Source organism: Coffea arabica, chromosome 1c (assembly GCF_036785885.1).
Source record: "Coffea arabica cultivar ET-39 chromosome 1c, Coffea Arabica ET-39 HiFi, whole genome shotgun sequence".
Taxonomy (NCBI): domain Eukaryota; kingdom Viridiplantae; phylum Streptophyta; class Magnoliopsida; order Gentianales; family Rubiaceae; genus Coffea; species Coffea arabica.
This window is the reverse complement of record NC_092310.1, coordinates 12596535-12615478: the sequence shown is the minus strand read 5'-3', so window position 1 is coordinate 12615478 and position 18944 is coordinate 12596535. Positions and strand designations below refer to the sequence as shown.

General features: G+C 39.3%; 2 protein-coding genes across 2 annotated transcripts; one reads left to right on the top strand and one right to left on the bottom strand.

Moving 5' to 3' along the window:
• The first annotated feature begins 289 nt into the window (after positions 1 to 289).
• LOC140004622 (uncharacterized) lies at positions 290 to 1602 on the top strand. Its single transcript, XM_072044769.1, has 3 exons — positions 290 to 785; positions 924 to 1001; positions 1106 to 1602. Exons 1-3 carry the CDS (start codon positions 290 to 292, stop codon positions 1600 to 1602), a joined length of 1071 nt encoding a protein of 356 aa, XP_071900870.1.
• Positions 1603 to 17699: 16097 nt separating this feature from the next.
• On the bottom strand, positions 17700 to 18140 carry LOC140004621 (uncharacterized). Its single transcript, XM_072044757.1, has one exon. It carries the CDS (start codon positions 18138 to 18140, stop codon positions 17700 to 17702), a length of 441 nt encoding a protein of 146 aa, XP_071900858.1.
• Positions 18141 to 18944: the final 804 nt, after the last annotated feature.

The following is an 18944-nucleotide window of genomic DNA, read 5'->3' as shown; positions in this document are numbered from 1 at the left end:
GGTAGACCTGTGTGCCGACTTGTCACAGGGCGGGGTTGGTGTTCGATCGCTACTGGATGTTCATACAGCATTCTCGCTCAAATTGTGGTGGCGTTTCCGTACGGAAGAGTGTTTATGGGCGACATTTATGAGAGCCAAATATTGTCGGCAGAGTCATCCATGCATGGTAGCGGCGGTTCAGGGCAGTTCATGTATGTGGAGGCGTTTGCTTCAAATTCGTTAGGTGGCGGAGCAAAACCTTTGGTGGGAGGTGCGGTCAAGACAGTGTAATTTCTGGTTTGACAATTGGATGGGATCTGGTCCTCTGTGTCAACGGTTACAAAGTGTTTCCGATCACTTAGTTAGGGATTTCGTATTGAATGGAAGGTGGAATCAACAGTTGCTACGGCTTTGGGTTCCTGATGACATAGTCTCAGAGATAGTTACTAAAGTTGCCCCAGTGGGGTCCACGGACGATCGTGCGGTGTGGGCCTTGACAGAGTCAGGAGATTTTTCCATTGCTTCCACATACGTGCTGCTTGGTAGTCAGACTCCCTCATCTTTCATGTTTGATAGGGTTTGGCACCCTGTAATTCCAATCAAGATTTCATTCTTCATGATAAGACTGCTGCGGGATCGGTTACCGTTGGCGTCATCCCTAGGAAGATTGCAAGTGTATGGCCCTTCCAAGTGTTTTTGCTGCTTGGCCTCGCAATCTGAATCGTTGGATCATGTCTTTGCGGAAGGTGAGTTAGCTCAGTTCTTGTGGACCTTTTTTGGGAATGGCGCTGGAGTGAGTTATAGAGGTATGGGGGTGCGGTCGCGTTTGGCGGCTTGGTGGTGCCAACCGGTTCGGCACTCTCGTATGGAGTCATTACACTCGGTTTTGCCTTGCATTATTTGTTGGCATATTTGGTTGGCACGGAATCTTGCAATTTTTGAAGGGCAGCTCCTGCGTCGACAGACCATTTGTGATCGTATCTTGGCGGATGTGATAGGGCTATTTTCCAGGAAGTTTGCAGGTGAGTTTATTGGGGTTGGCTCCTGGCCGGCGGTCTTCTCCACCTTCTCTGGGTGGAGGCCTCGGTATTCCCATAGAGTGGTTTGTTGGGAATTTCCAGCCCAGGAGACTTCAAGTTAAATAGGGATGGGTGCTCGCTTGGCAACCCGGGCATTAGTGGCGGGGGTGGTGTTCTTAGGGATTCGTCTAGTGCTTTTTTGTTTGGCTTTTCTGTTCCTTTTGGGGAACTGACATGTCTACAAGTGGAGATAAAGGCTTTGGTGTTTGGGGTGCAACAATGCCGTCTTCGGGGATTCTCGTGGATTCGGGTGGAGGTGGATTCTCTTGTGTTAGTCAACCTACTGGTACGACGATTCAGGTGTCCGTGGTTAGTTCGGTTGGATCTGGAAACGTTACTGGCAATCCAAAGTTTGGAGTGGATGGTGGGGCATTGTTATCGGGAAATGAATCAAGTGGCGGATGCCTTAGCCAAGGTTGGGACACAATCTGAGGGTATTATCTTGTACACGACACAGTCTGAGTTGCCAAGGTTGGCAAGGGGGGCCTTAGGTTTAGATAGGTCGCAGATTCCTGCGATTCGTACTCGAGCTATTTCTCACTGAAGCCTGTATATTTTAATTTTCTTGATTTTAATAAAATGAGAGGTCTTTTCAAAAAAAAAAAAAAAAAAGAGAGTCAAGGATTTAATAGTCACAATTTTTTATAACTTATATACGAAAGTCACATTATCAATTGTGACTTGCAAGAATACTTTTTATGACTTGAATTTTGAATGTAATAGAAAGTTAAAAAACTAGAATTTATTTGTGACATGCAAATAATACTCATAAAAAATCTTTTGTGTCATGTTTTGTTGGTCACAAGTTCAATGGGGACCCGATAATTAACCATTAAAAGTGAGACCCAAAAACCTTGTGACTAGCAGGATTGCAAGTCACAAGAACATCTTCTTTTTCCCCCCTCTTGTTAACCTGTATTTATTTATTTTTTTTGAATGTCCAAAACTAGAAAGAGATCCATCCACATGCCTCACGTGATGGACAAATAAGAAAAAGACAAATTTTTTTGCAGCAAAATAAATGGCTGAGTATTAATGAATAAAACCATCCATTAGACAAGATACTAATTAGGTCTTGTAATATTAGAGGAATGTTCACCATATCGACTTGACACAAAATGCCTCAAGTCATAAGAAAACATTCTTAGGAAAGGTGAATTGGAGAGTGTTTTGGTGCATCTGGATTCTTTGATTTCTTTTGTGAGGACTCGCAAAATTCTTCTTATTTTCTTGAAATACTCTTTTATTTTGATTAAATTACTTTATAATATCTTTACTACTCATTTACTCCCTCAATAGTTACAATAAATCATAGAATCAAGGGTTGTACCTTTAGTTTTATAATTAGCGTAAATTAGGGTTTTCGCGTATTTTTGCCGTGTGATCACTTGGTGAGCTGTGTGCACTAAATTTGTGGATAAGAATGAGTATTAGGTAAGGAAAAGTATGTGATTAAAAGTGATAATAATAAACTAGTGAACCATAAGTAAAAACACAAGTGCGTGCGAATTAAGGAAAAACGGCTCGAACCGACGTGCACTGTTTGCTACCGAGTGAGTATATCATTTGAACACTACTTTATTACCTTAATCACATTGCTTTTATTTCAGCTAATCATCCCTAAAATATCGTATAAAGAAGCCACCATTTTTTACCAAAGGAAAGGAAAGAAAAGAAAAAAACAAAGAAGGGAAATCTTGACTTGACAAGTGTCAAGGATCCAACCAACTTTGACCAAATTAATTTTCTATCTTCTTATCTTTCTCTTGGCTTCATTTCTTCTCCACTTCCTTCACCTTGTCTGAAATTATAGGGAAAGAAAAGAGAGCAAAACTTCCAAAAATTCCATCTTGATAGCTTGCTTGATTCTTGAGAAAAGTAAAATGAAACTTGAATCCACTCCGATTAATCTTTGGGGAAGCTTGGAGGTGAGCTTGGTGCAACTTTTGGGTGGAAGAAAGTCCTTGTATCACAACTTATTTTGGAGGTTTTGAGGTATTATACTAGAAACCTCTCTTTTTCTTTCTTATTTTGCAATTGAAGCAATACATGGCTTGATAGTGATGGATTTTATGGAAGATTTCACGGTCTTGCTTATTAGCTTATAATTTTCAGCTAAGGTTTGTAATTTTTAGTTGTGATTATGGTTGTTTATCTAGTATATGATATTTATCAGCTTGGATAGGGACTTGGGGTAATGATTAAAGGCATGAGTGTTAGTTTTAAGCATTAAAACATCAAATTTCCAGCATTAATGATGAATCCGCTCTATTTCTGACCTGCATATTCGTCCATGTTAGAGGTCGAATCTGTGAGGACTTGCAAAATTCCTGATATTTTCCTTGAAAATTTCCTTTTATTTGAAAATTATTACTTTATAATAACCTTACTACCCAATCACCCCACAATAAGTGCAAATGAACATAGAATTAAGGGTTTTTTCTTTTCGTTTTCAAGTTAGCGCGCATTAGGGTTTTTTCGCCTATCCGTAGTGTGACTATCCGGTACAGAGGGTGGATCAAATTTGGTGATTAAGAGTGAGTTTTAGATGATATTAAGTGTATGATTAGAAGTGATAATAATAAGTTAGTGAATTATAAATTAAAACCCTAGTATATGCGATTTAAGGAAAATCGGCTCGAACCGACGGGTATCGTTCACTACTGATTAAACACACCATTTGACCACCATTTTATCAAGTTAATCTCATTATGATTAGAGCCAAAATATCAGCTCTAAAGCTGATCAAGAGGGCCAAAATATTTGACCTCAAAAAACCAAAGGAAAAGAAAAAAAATTGAGATGTGATCTTGTGTGGACAAGTGGAGACCATCCAAGAACTTTTGACCCAAACTATGACTAAACCTTAAAACCATCTTGAAGCTTCATTCCTCTTCATTTTTTTCAGCTTGTGGCCGAAACCTTGAGAGAGAAAACACAAGATAACTCCATTATCATCTTGTAGCTTAGTTTTTGTGAGTGAAAAACAGGATTCTAAACCGATTAAATCGTTCTTTGAGGGTTTAGGAAGCTTGGGGAGCTAAACTTTGCAAGGAGAGGTGAAGGATATCTATTGTAAGCCTATTATTGAGGTATATTGGCTGTCTATCATCTTTAGTTCCTTTATTCTTGCTTAAGTTGCTATACAATTCATATTTTTGGTTGATTGATAGCTATGCAAGTAGTTGTGATGATTTTTGGAGAATTGGTAAGTTAGGATTTTGTATTGTTCAGGCATATTTCTTCTTGTTTAGAGGGAATATTCTGTGTATAAGTGTAGACAAGGAGGTGAAGTGGTGTTTCAAGCTAGAATTGTGAAGATTAGCACTTGTATTTATGAATTCCAGTTTTTGGTTTTGTAATTCCCCTGTTCTGACCGGTTTTGTTTGACCATGAGGGAGGCTAAATTAGGCTTAGCACAAAACATAAAAGCTATAGGGAATGATGTATTATGGCTACCTGTAAAATTTCAGATCAATCCGAGCACTGTAGCATGTCAAAAGATAAAAATACCCCTGACTGCCATAGGTAGAACTCTGTGGACAGTGTTGACATTTCACCAATCTGACCGCGTCTGTTCACCCTGATATGCACTAAATTAGCATTTGGCCAAAACATAGAAGTTGTATTGTTATGTCTTAGCTTTCCAATGGCACTGAAAATGCCTCAATCGGACTTCGATAGCCTGAGTTATTGTCGTTTACGCATAGTACAGTTAACTAGCCTAATTACAAGATTCTAGTTTTGTAATTTGAAATTTTGACCTAGATACACTACAAACTGGATGGAGTGGTCTTCATCAAAGTTGTAGCCCTTTATCTTAGCTTCAAAAAGGTATAAATTGCACACCAATTCGATAAAGCGTAGCTTCGGTTGTGTCTGATACGCTAAGCGACATCAAATCTATCTTTTTGTTTTAGAACTTAAACTTCATTTCCGGACATTTTCCTAACTTGATTTTGTACTTGTACGACATTGAGCCTATTGAATGGCTATTGAAATGAAATTATTTTGTGTGTAACTTTGGGACTGATTGAGGAAAAGAATGAAGCCATAAATGGCTGAAAAATAGGTACATACAAAGGGCGTGCTGCCCAAATTTACGCTCGAGAGTTAGGTAGATATACTTGCGACTTGAGTAAGGCTTGAGAGCGAATACCATTTGAACCATCTAGGATATTTGCGCCTTCTTTTATCGAGGTATATAAGTTAAAATCTGGCCGAACTTGTACCCTTGGGAAATGAATTAACGACTACTAAAAATACGTCTTCCTCGTTCTTTTGACTCAAATGGTAATTCCAAGTATAATTGCTACAAAATTTCCCAGTTTGAAAAGCGAGCAAGTGTTTCACGAATATGCTCCAAACAAATTTCAATTACTTGATTCTTATTGAACGAAACGTTTAAGTTTCGAACCTTAGTAGCTTTTTAAAGTTCTTAAACAAAGTTTTATCACAGATTTGGACTTCAAACCCGGAGTACAACCTAGACGTGATCACTAGAGGCACTACATTTTGGTGAGTACTTCCAAATATCTGATTGAACTTGGCATTTGTATTTAATACTTGACCAATGTAATTACATGATATATAAGTGAATTGATAGGGCAAGAGTGTACTTTATCGCATTTGCCCTAATGTGATTTGTTCTTGTTCATCGATTGCAATTGACTTGCTATACATGCATATGAATTGTATCTTGTCTGGAATTCCAGAAACCCTGTGACTAGTTAGTCGAGTCGAGCCGGCAAGGGTCTGGTCGATTAGATAATGCACCCTGGGTAGTTAGTTATGTCGAGTAGAGTGTTATCTCCTCGACTAATCGGTATACTCGAGTATTACCACCAGTATTTATTGTGGAGTTCGGTCCCGGTAAGGGGTTTGATCGGTGGACAGGGATTGGAGTTAAGTAATGTCCTACTGGACTATATTCTTACGTGAAAGTTGACGGAGTGTCAACTACCAATCGATCAAGCTATGGTGGAACCTATATACGAGCAACTATATCCTTACATGTGAAATGCGAAATATTTGTTCTTTGGCTATATGAAGTGTTATTACTCACTTCTTGACTTGTTTTGCTCGCTATTTCACTCTTATGCTACTTTTACTTTATTTGATGGCTAATTTGATATTTGGAACTTCACTGAGTTTTAGTTCACTCAATTAGTTTTGTTTTCCTTACAGGGATATGAGTGAGGCGTGAGATGTGTACAGACTAGCATAAACTAGTTGTTTTGACTTTTGATTTGTACTCGCGCTATCACTCGCATAGGATGCTTTGTATTTGGATTGTATACACTTTGAAGTATTTTGGATGTATAGAAGATTTGTATCTGGATTTGTGCATCGATGTATATTATAAGTTTGATTTGCGATGTTATTTATTGTCTATGGATGTATGCGTGAGATACGAGTGAGTGAGTTCCACCGAAAGTTGGGCAGGCGGTCCGTCAAATCTTTTGGTACGTCTTAGGGGGAGGTAGGGTCGTCACAGGTGGTATCAGAGCCTAAGTTTGAATTGATTTGGGTAACTCGAGTGATTTATACTTGCTATGCCTTGGTTATAACTTGGTTACGATAGGCTAGAGTTTCGCACTTGAGAATAGGCCCTTTGCCTCGATTTATATGTCTAACATATTATTTTTTGTAATATTACTTGTAATGTAGAGGATGGCGGGTACAGATGCTGTTGGGGGTGCTGGGCCATCTCAACCCGTGCCTACTGATGAGATACGCCTCGAGGGACCCGTATGTCGCGTACTGACCTACCAGGAGAGCCCCGGTGGGCCCGTGTGTCGGTGGTCCCCGGCGCGCAAGTTCCGGCACTGCGACTGCTGGAAGACCTGTTCCTACCCCGATTGGGTAGCCCTTGCAGTTGATGATGAACGGAGACAATTGGGTAGTGCCAATCGTAGGTACCAGACGGAAATAGAGCGTCTCTAGGCAGCCCTCCGAGTACATAGTGCAAGGATTCGAGAGCTGGAGGCTTCTGTTCTGGAAGAGCAGCAGTGGACTGATGCCTTTAGAGAGCAGGCTCAGGCAGCTACTGGTCACCTTGTACGGGTAGTCGGAGATGTCCGAGACCGGACTTACCATATCCTGACTGAGTGCGGGGCTCTAGTGGAGGATGTGGTTTAGGACTTGGCTGAGGGAGGTCAAGGTCAGGTGGTCCCTGGTATTCCTGAGGAGGAACCGGAGGAGGACCTCGAGGAGGATCTTGAAGAGCATCCGGAGGAGGAGCCAATTGCACCTATTGAGTCGGTTGGGTCGGCATCTAGCTAGACCCCTAGTTTAGGGTTTGAGGGATTTTTGTGAGGTAGTTAGGGACATAGTGGGATGACACGTCGCTTTTGTTTTTGGCATTTTAAGGTTGATGTATATAGTGCTCATTTTGTTCTGTGTCCCTTAGCTGGTGTGAGCCTTTGACTTGACTAGTTGGCATGTACAACACTTTTAACTTGCTATGTGCCTTATTTTGCTATGTATATAAAGGCCATATTTATTTTGCATGTGTTTTATTATCCCTGCTTTATGATTTGAAAATATTTTATCTGAGCCATACGTTATTTTGTCTATATTTATATGATTGGTCAGTCAAGGATCATGGAAGGTAGAAGGAGTCAGGATCAGGGAGTTATCCGAGGGCGTGGCTCTAATCGTGGGCGAAGGGGTAGACAGGCCCAAGAACCAGTGCAAGAACCGAGGGGGGAAAGAAGTGGAACAGCTGAGCCGCAACTTGGACCCCGAGCGGAATGGGGAGATCAGGTGGCGACGGCAATTCAGCAAATGACTAATATCCTTACCCGTTTAGTAGAGCAGCAGGGTCAAGCCCCTGTGAACCAAGTTAGGGATCCCGACATGGGGCAAGATAGGGCTCTAGAGAGATTTCAAAAATTCTCTCCTCCTAAGTTCTTGAGAGGACCGGACCCTGAGGGAGCGGAGAGATGGTTGGAAACCATGATCAATTTCTTTGCCGCTCTAAACTATGCGGAGGATAGACAGGTGTGATTTGCGATTTTTCAATTTGAGGGTCCAGCCAGAGCTTGGTGGAATGTGGTTAGAACTAAGTGGGAAAGAGCGGAAATCGCATGGACCTGGTTGAACTTTGTGCGAGAGTTTAACGAAAAATACCTTCCACCTATCGTCCAAGAAAAGAGAGAAGACGATTTTATTAAATTCCGTCAGGGAACTTTGAGTATAGTTGAGTATGAGACTCAATTTACGAAATTATCCAAATTTGCTCCTAAATTAATAGCTACGGAACAAAGAAGAGTGCGGAGGTTTGTGCAAGGGCTCAATGTAGAAATACAGGAGACCTTAGCAGCGGTCCATATCAATACTTTTACTGAAGTTTTGGAGAAGGCCCAGAGAATCGAGACTGTCAGGGCATAAGTGAAAAATTTTCACATAAAACGAAAAGGGGTGCCCGGTGAGCGATCGAAGTGTGCCACCCTCTAAAATCGATTGTGGGGCTGGGGATGGAAGGTTTATGGGTACTTCGAGAGGAGGTACGCTGGGGGAAGGCCAAGGCGGAAGAGGACAGGGGAGAGGTGGTCCACAGGGGGGCCAGACCTCTACTCCCCGAGTATCGTGTGGATATTGTGGGAAATCAAACCATACTGAAGATAACTGTTGGAGAAAAGCGCGGAAGTGTTTAAGGTGTGGTAGTACAAACATCAAATAGCAAATTGCCCACTTATCAGCAATACTCAATCGGTTGCTAAATCGAACCTGCAACCGACCAATGCAGGAGGGACCAGGTCAAGTGTACCAGCCAGGGTGTATTCGTTGGACCAGCAATCAGTATTTGAACCAACAAAGATAGTGGAAGGTACGATTCCTGTTTTTCATCGGTTAGCCAAAATTTTGATAGATTCTGGTGCCACGCATTCTTTTGTTAACCATACATTTATGCTAGAAATTGACATGAAAGTTGAAAAGCTACCTTATGATTTAGAAGTAAGAACACCGATGGGTAATCAAACTTTACTTGCGAATGAGGTGTATAGAAATTGCGATATTTGGATTGGTGAATGGAAATTAATAGTCGATCTTATAAGTCTAATCATTAAAGGATACGATGTTATTTTAGACATGGATTGGCTAGCGCATTATCATGCTCGGGTAGATTGTATGATGAAAGTGGTCGAGTTTTGCATACCAGGTGAGGCAATTTTAAAGTTCGATGTGAGAGGTATGTTAGCCTCATCTGCACTTATTTCGAGAATAAGGGTTAGGAAATTGTTTAGTCATGGGGCATGCGGTTATTTAGCTTTTCTAGTTAACACCCCAGGAGAAAAGATTAAGTTAGAGGACATGTCGGTGATCAGTGAGTATCCGGACGTATTTCCGGAGGAGTTGGGGTCATTGTCTCCCAAAAGAGAAATTGAATTTAAAGTTGATCTAGCACCCGAAACTACTCCCATTTCGAAAACTCCTTATCAAATGGCACCCGCTGAACTTAAGAAGTTAAAAGTTCAGTTGCAAGACTTGATAGAACGGGGATTCATATATGAGAGCAAGTTACCATGGGGTGCTCTAGTGCTATTTGTTAAAAAGAAGGACGAGATTTTAACATTATGCATTGATTATCGTGCTTTGAATGCACTAACCGCTAAGAATAAATATCTTTTGCCCCACATCAATGAGTTGTTTGATCAATTACAAGGAGCGGTGGTGTTCTCTAAATTGGATCTTCGACAAGGGTATTATTAATTGAGAATCAGAAAGGAGAATGTGCCAAAAACGGCCTTTAACACTCGATATGGGCATTTCGAGTTTGCTATAATGCCTTTTGACTTAACTAACACCCCAGCGGCGTTCATGGATTTAATGCATCGAGTGTTTAAACCCTACTTGGATAAGTTCGTGGTGGTGTTTATTGATGATATCCTAGTATATTCAAAGACAGGGGAGGAATATGAACAACATTTGAGGATAGTATTACAACCCTAAAAGAGTACCAATTGTTCGCCAAATTTAGCAAGTGTAAATTTTGGCTAGAGAAAGTGGCGTTCCTAGGCAATATCATTTCAAAGGATGGGCTTACTATAGACCCGACTAAAGTAGAAGCTGTAACGAAATGAAAACGGCCAGAGAATCCTACTGAAGTACGAAGCTTTTTGGGTCTAGCGAGGTATTACCGACGATTTATAACGAATTTTTCAAAAATTGTGAGACCCCTAACGAACTTGACAAAGAAACAAGGAAAGTACATTTTGGATGCTAAGTGCGAGAATGTTTTTCAAGATCTTAAAAGGCAATTGACCATGGCTCCAATGTTAGTTTTGCCCAATGGGACAGATAGCTATTAGTTCATACCGATGCTTCGAGAGAGGGGTTAAGGTGTGTTTTGATGCAAAATAAGAATGTGATTGCCTACGCATCTCGGAAGTTAAAACCTCATAAGCAAAACTATCCAACCCATGACTTGGAACTTGTAACTGTTGTGTTTGTTTTGAAAAAATGGCGGCATTATTTATACGGGGTGACATTTGAGGTATACACGGATCATAAGAGTTTTAAGTACTTATTTTTCCAGAAGGAGCTAAATCTAAGACAACGTCGGTGGGTGAAGATCTTAGAAGACTATGATTGTACGATTAACTATCATCCAGGAAAGACCAACGTTATAGCAGATGTTTTAAGTCGAAAGGCTCAACTAGCAAGTTTAATGGTGGGAGAGTGGCACTTGTTAGAGGATGTATGTGAATGGAACCCGCGTCTGGAGCCACAGAAAGTTATTTTTGAAAATATTGAGATGAAATCGACACTATTGGATAGGATTAAGGAGGGCCAAATGAAAGATCTGACGGTGCAGAAGTGGGTAGAAAGAGTGAAAAAAGGGGAATTGCCTAACTTTAACGTAGGTCCTGATGGGATTTTAAGATTTTGAAATTGCATCATGGTGCCTAGGGATGAAGAATTAAAGAGGGAGATTTTAGATGAATCTCACCGTTCTAGGTATACGGTGCATCCAGGTAGTGGTAAAATGTATCAGGATCTCAAAAGTCTGTATTGGTGGGATAACATGAAGGCGGAGATTACCCAATTTGTACAAAAGTATCTTATGTGCCAACAAATGAAGGCTGAACATAAAAAATCGTCGGGTCTGTTACAGCCTTTAGAGATCTCTGAATGGAAGTGGGAGCATATAACGATGGATTTTGTATCAGGGTTACCACAAACTCAAAAAGGGTATGATGTGGTTTGGGTGATAGTGGATCGACTAACTAAGACCGCACATTTCCTGTCAATTAATATGAAATATTTTTTGGACAAACTGGCCAAACTCTATATGGATGAAGTAGTGAGATTACATTGGGTACCAGTGAGTATCGTGTCTGATAGAGACCCCAGATTTGTATCTCGATTTTGGCAAAAATTGCAAGAGACTCTAGGAACTAAGTTGAACTATAGTACAACGTATCATCCTCAAACCGATGGACAATCTAAGAGAACCATTCAAACTCTTGAGGATATGCTGAGAGCCTGTATTGTAGATTTTGGAGGGAGTTGGAACCAATATCTAACCCTGGTAGAGTTTGCGTATAACAATAGTTATCACTCTTCTATTCAAATGGCCCTATATGAAGCATTGTATGGACGAAAGTGTCGATCGCCAATCCATTGGGATGAAGTAGGGGAGAGAAAGATCATAGATCCAGCTACAATACCTTCGGTTGATGAAGCCTACAAAAAAGTAATGATGATTCGTCAGAGGCTTCACATAACTCAAAGCCGACAAAAGAGTTATGCCGATCATTGGAGGAAGGATTTGGAGTTTGAGATAAGGGATAAAGTATTTCTTAGGGTTACTCCATTGAAAGGAAAGATTAAAGGAGGAAAAGAGAAAAAGCTGCAACCGAGATATATTGAACCTTTCAGTATACTCCAGTGAATAGGAAAAGTGGCTTACCGACTAGTTTGTCTCGGATTCATGATGTGTTTCATGTTTCTTTGCTTAAGAAATACTATCCGAATCCGGCTCACGTTTTTCCACCAGAAGATATTGAACTCGACGAGTCTTTAACCTATGAGGAACGATCCATTTGAATATTGGATAGGAAGGTAAAGGACTTGAGAAACAAGCAGATTCCACTGGTTAAGGTTCTATGGAGACATCATGAGGTGGAGGAAGTAACCTGGGAGCTGGAGAAAGACATGCAAGAGAAGTATCTCGAGTTGTTTACAACTAAAGGTATGAATTTCGAGGTTGAAATTCTCTTAAGGGGGAGAGAGTGTGAGGACTTGCAAAATTCCTGATATTTTTCTTAAAAATTCCCTTTTATTTGAAAATTATTACCTTATAATAGCCTTACTATCCAATCACCCCACAATAAGTGAAAATGAACATAGAATTAAAGATTTTTTCTTTTCGTTTTCAAGTTAGTGCGAATTAGGGTTTTTGGCCTATCCGTAGTGTGACTATCCGGTACGGAGGATAGATTAAATTTGGTGATTAAGAGTGAGTTTTAGATGATATTAAGTGTATGATTAGAAGTGATAATAATAAATTAAAACCTTAGTAAACGCAATTTAAGGAAAATCAGCTCGAACCGACGAGTACCGTTCACTACCGATTGAACACACCATTTGACCACCATTTTATCAAGTTAATCTCATTATGATTAGAGCCAAAATATCAACTCTAAAGTTGATCAAGGGGGCCGAAATATTTGATCTCAAAAAACCAAAGGAAAAGAAAAAACTTGAGATGTGATCTTGTATGGACAAGTGGAAACCATCCAAGAACCTTTGACCCAAACTATGACTAAGCTTTAAAACCATCTTGAAGCTTCATTCTTCTTCATTTTTTTCAGCTTGTGGCTGAAACCTTGAGAGAGAAAACACAAGGAAAGGAAACTCCATTATAATCTTGTAGCTTAGTTTTTGTGAGTGAAAAACAAGATTCTAAACCGATTAAATCGTTATTTGAGGGCTTAGGAAGCTTGGAGAGCTAAACTTTGCAAGGAGAGGTGAAGGATATCCCTTGTAAGCATATTATTGAAGTATATTGGCTGTCCATCATCTTTAGTTCCTTTATTCTTGCTTAAGTTGCTATACAATTCATATTTTTGGTTGATTGATAGCTATGCAAGTAGTTGTGATGATTTTTGGAGAATTGGTAAGTTAGGGTTTTGTATTGTTCAGTCATATTTCTTTTTTTTAGAGGGAATATGCTGTGTATAAGTGTAGACAAGGAAGTGAAGTGGTGTTTCAAGTTAGAATTGTGAAGATTAGCACTTGTATTCATGAATTTCAGTTTTCGATTTTGTAATTCCCCTGTTCTGACTGGTTTTGTTTGACCATGAGGGAGACCGAATTAGGCTTAGCCCAAAACATGAAAGTTGTAGGGAAGGATGTATTATAGTTACATATAAAATTTCAGCTCAATCCGAGCACTGTATCACATGAAAAGACAAAAATACCCCTAACTGCCATAGGTAGAGCTTTGTGGACAGTGTTGACATTTCACCAATCTAACTGCATCTGTTCACCCTAATATGTACTAAATTAGCATTTGGCCAAAACACATAAATTGTAGTGTTATGTATTAGCTTTCCAACGGCCTTGAAAACACCTCAATCGGACTTCGGTAGCCTGAATTATTATCGTTTATGCATAGTGCGGTTGACCAGCCTAATTGTGAGATTCTATTTTTGTAATTTGAAATTTTGACCTGGATACACTACAAACTGGACGGAATGATCTTCATCAAAGTTGTAGTCCTTTATCTTAGCTTCAAAACAGTATAAATTTCACACCAATTCGATAAGCATAGCTTCGGTTGTGTCCGTAATCGATGTCAAATCTGTCTTTTATTTTAGGAATTAAACTTCATTTTCGGATATTTTTCTAACTTGATTTTGTACTTGTACGACATTGAGCCTATTGAATGGCTATTGAAATGAGATTATTTTGTGTGTGACTTGGGGACTAATTGAGAAAAAGAATGAAACCATAAATGACTAGAAAATAGGTACATACAAAGGGCGTACTACCCAAATTTATGCTCGAGGGCTAGGTAGATATACTTGCGACTTGAGTAAGGCTTGAGAGCGAATACCATTTGAACCATCTAGGATATTTGTGTCTTCTTTTATCGAGGTATATAAGTTAGAATTTGGCCGAACTTGTACCCTTGAAAAATGAAATAACGGCTGCTAAAAATACGTCTTCCTCGTTCTTTTGACTCAAATGGTAATTCCAAGTATAATTACTACAAAATTTCCCAGTTTGAAAAGCGAGTAAGTGTTTCACGAATATGCTCCAAACAAATTTCAATTACTTGATTCTTATTGAACGAAACGTTTAAGTTTCGAACCTTAGTCGCTTTTCAAAGTTCTTAAACAAAGTTTTGTTGCAGATTTGGACTCCAAACCCGGAGTACAACCCAGACGTGATCACTAGAGGCACTGTATTTTGGTGAGTGCTTCCAAATATCTGATTGAACTTGACATTTGTGTTTAATACTTGACCAATGTAATTACATGAAATATAAATGAATTGATAGGGCAAGAGTGTACTTTATCGCACTTGCCCTAATGTGATTTGTTCTTGTTCATCGATTGCAATTGACTTGCTATACATGCATATGAATTGTATCTTGCATGGAATTCCAGAATCCCTGTGGTTAGTTAGTAAAGTCGAGTCGGCAAGGGTCTGGTCGATTAAATAACGAACTCTGGGTAGTTAGTGATGTTGAGCGGAGTGTTATCTCCTCGACTAATCTGTATAATCGAGTGTTACCATCAGTGTTTATTGTGGAGTTCGGGTCCGGTAAGGGGTTTGATCGATGGACGGAGATTAGAGTTAAGTGGTGTCCTACTGGACTATATTCTTACGTGAAAGTTGACGGAGTGTCAACTACCAATCGATCAAGCTATGGTGGAGCCTATATACGAGCAACTATATCCTTACATGTGAAATGTGAAATATTTGTTTTTTTTGGCCATATGAAGTGTTATTACTCACTTTTTGACTTGTTTTGCTCGCTATTTCACTCTTATGCTACTTTTACTTTATTTGTTGTCCAATTTGATATTTGAAACTTTACTGAGTTTTAGCTCACTTTATTAGTTTTGTTTTCCTTACAGGGGTACGAGCGAGGCGTGAGACGTGTACAGACTAGCATAGACTAGTTGTTTTGACTTTTGATTTGTACTATCACTCGCTTAGGATGCTTTGTACTTGGATTGTATACACTTTGAAGTATTTTGGATGTATAGAAGATTTGTATCTGGATTTGTGCATCGATGTATATTATAAGTTTGATTTGCGATGTTATTTATTGTCTATGGATGTATGCGTGAGATACGAGTGAGTGAGTCCTGGTGAGAGTTGGGCAGGCGGTCCGCCAAACCCTTTGGTATGCCTTAGGAGGAGGTGGGGTCGTCACAGAATAAGGCTAGGTCAAAACATCAAAGTTGTAGGGAATGGAGTTAACTATCTGCCTGTAAAATTTTAGCTCAATCTGAGCACTGTAGCGTGTGAAATGACTAAAATACCCCTGACTGTCAAAAGCCCTATTTTGCAGGTAGCTTTCTATTTTCTCTGAGATTGCACATTTTGACCCTGAAAATGCACGAACTGGGTGTCAATGTCTCCATAGGAAATGTAAATCTATGTCTTAGTTTCGAAACGCTATAAAATTTGCCCTAATCCAATGAGCATAGCTTCAAATGTGACCAAAACGTTGGAAGATGTCAAATCTGCTACTTAGCCATTCGTCTTCAAAACTGGTTTCCAACTTTGATTTTTATGGTTGCATTACTAGAATTGTCTTATATTTGGATGACATTGAGCTTAATTGAAGGGCTATTGTGTTAAAATTGCTTATGTGTGAATTTGAGTTGAGTTGAGGAAAAAAATGAAGCCATATTTGGCTGGAAAATAGCAAAATACAAAGAGCATGCTGCCAAATTTCTATTACTGGCTTTTATGAATATTAGTGAGATGTAAGGTTTGAGTTTAGGATTAGTTGGATCTTAAGTTACATATGTATCCTTGAATGCATTTCAATATTAATATATGAGTTGTTTTGATCAAGATTTGGTATCAACTAAGATGAAAAGTGTTAGTTTTCTCTCGAAAACTTTGAATTACCTTTGCTCACTTCAATTTGGGATTGGTTATTCTTAGGGGTTGTCAGTGATCAAGGGCATAATCTAGAAGGAAAGTTTTGATGTTATTTTGTTTAAATTGGTGAGTGTTCTTTGTAGGTTATGCTTCAAATGACTATGTGGATTGTTGTGAATGTTTGATTAAATGTTAAATATTTTCAATGATTGCTAAAATGAATTTTTGCTAGGCGAGTGTGTACTTTATCGCACTCGACCTAAATGAACGTAAAATTTTCGATGATTAAATGATTAAATACTAATTGTGCATGAATGTAAGTATTTTGGCTGAACTGGACCCTTGCCCTTCGTTGCCAGTCAACTTGAGCCAGAAGCAGACTCGGTCGGGCGATTGGTGACCCTGGGATAATATTTGGTATACTTGAGTATGATCACGAAAATTGGTGGAGACTGACCAGTGAATTGGCTAGTGGCGGGAAATAAAATGAATGAATGAATGTAAAAAACATTGGAGGAGTTTTCACTTACAAATGTTTTCTAATGTTGGAGGAATAAGGAAAATGGTTGGCGAATGAATAAACGAATGGCTCCACGTGAGCATGTATCCTTTTAATGAGTGGGTTATTATTTCTTTTATATGTTAAATGTTTTTTTGGATTATTTTCTATTAAATGATTGATGCCCTGGATTTAATTGCTCGGTTATGTGTATGGAACCTTACTGGGTTTTTAGCTTATTCTTTTAGTTTTGTTTTTCTCACAGAGGATACGAGCGAGGCATGAGACTTGTACAGGCTAGCGTAGTCTAGTTTTTTTGAATTTTGCAATTGTACTCGCGCTAGTGCTCGACTAGGGTTGGTTGCACCTGCATTGTAAACACCTTGATATATTTGGGTGTATATAAGCCTTGTAGCTGGAGTTGAGCATCAATGTATATGTTAAGTTTGGAATCGTTGTTTTATTTCTTTTCTATGATTGTAAGTTCTTTTCTCGAGTTAAACGTGAGTGAGTTCTGGCGAGAGTTAGGCAAGCGACTCGCTAAATCCTAGGGTACACCTTAGGGGGAGGTGGGGTCGTCACATCTTTCCCTTCTTTGCCTTTGGTTCAGCAGCTTTAGCCTTTCTTTTGTACATCATCATTACCATTGTAAAATAAAAAACAAAGAAAAATGAATCAAATCAGCAATTGGTGCATGATAGGTAGCAAGAAGTAAAAACAAAAGGAGTTCTATAGGAATTAATTTTCAGTTGGATTTTTCTTCGATTCAACAGCTTTCTCTACAACCTAAACCCCTATTTAGCATCAAATTAACTCATAAAAAATGCATCTCTGATAGCAAGTAACCAATAAACCTCCAGCAGCTAAACATGTGAAATTATACTTGAAAAGAGCAACTCACCAAAACGAGAATCCTCGGAGACCCTCAATTTTTTTTTTTTGGTAGAAAACCCGGCACTGGGGGAGGGTAGCCAGCCCTAAATTTTATTAAAACTTAAGATGGTTACATGAAAGAAAAGACAAAAAAGTGGAAAAACATAACCGGCAGGTGCTCCTTTTCAAACGTTTCCCAAATGTACTCGAGGTATTCCATGGCAATCGAGGCATGCCCTCCCTCTGGCTTCGGGAGGAAGAGTTGTGAGTGAATCATAAAACTGCTGCTCTCCTAATTGCAGGGAAGCTAAAGTGTCCGCCACAGCATTGGCTTCTCGAAATACATGAAGAAGGGTTGCCTCCATCCGGCTAAGGTAGTGTCTGATCTCGCGCAAGACATTGTACAGCGGCCACTTTGACAAGACTTTCGAAACCACTAAATGAACTAGCACATTCGAGTCTGATTCCATAATCGCTGAGCTAACACCACGATCAGCGCACAATTTCAGACCGACTAGAAGGGACTGTGCTTCCGCTGTCAACACATCCAGGTCCTCAAACTCCTTATAGTATGCCCAGACCACCCTCCCCCAATGGTCGCGCGAGTTGAGCTTAAGCCACCCCATCGGTGGCTTTTCCCAAGAAACCAGCACCACATGCGATAGGAGCTTAAGCGCCCCATCGGTGGCTTTTGTCTTCAATTGAAGTCACACTTACAAAAGGGCATAGACATGTCCTATCGCATAGGAGCATAATAATTCCAAATGCCTCTCTTATCAACCATCTTCAGGTTAGAAGACAGCCTAATGCCACGCCAGTCTGTTAATGGTCAAGCAAATTTGACTGAATTGTAAACCTAAAAAATGTTTCAGGCCCATGGCCTACTTATCAGAAACCTATTTAAGTGGTGTTTGTATTATTGTCAACTTGAGTATCATTTTTAGATTCGCTTTGCAATACACGAGGCAACCATGACATACAGAAAATAGTAAAGTAAAAATGATTTTAGATGCAACCTTCATACAAATACTAACAAGTTAACAACCAAAGTGATAGTTCGATGACCAGATAAAATCCATGCAATTAACAACCGACAAAATCTAATTTCCTCATCAACTGCTCATTCGTAGGCCCTTACAGCTGGCCATTGTAGTATGTTTTGTTGAAATAACAATAAACATATTAATAAATTAATCCCTTTCTTTATGTCTTGCAAATAGGACCAGTACATACTATAGATAAGTATATTTTAAGTTCCATCTCATTACCATGTAACTCTGTATATCAATTCATGCACCCATTTAAAGCTAAAGTACAACAACCTACATGAATTTCTAGAACTAAGAAACTGATTTTTGGAGCAATAAAAAGTTAAAAACCTTTCCAAAATAGCTTCCTTCAACACATAGCTATCAATAAAGAGATGAATG

Coding starts and splice junctions, on each gene's coding strand:
- LOC140004621 (XM_072044757.1), bottom strand. CDS start 18,140: ATGGGGTGGCTTAAGCTCAACTCGCGCGACCATTGGGGGAGGGTGGTC.
- LOC140004622 (XM_072044769.1), top strand. CDS start 290: ATGGGATCTGGTCCTCTGTGTCAACGGTTACAAAGTGTTTCCGATCAC. Junction 786..923: donor CGCTGGAGTGAGTTATAGAG/GTATGGGGGTGC, acceptor CAATTTTTGAAG/GGCAGCTCCTGCGTCGACAG. Junction 1,002..1,105: donor ATTTTCCAGGAAGTTTGCAG/GTGAGTTTATTG, acceptor TTTCCAGCCCAG/GAGACTTCAAGTTAAATAGG.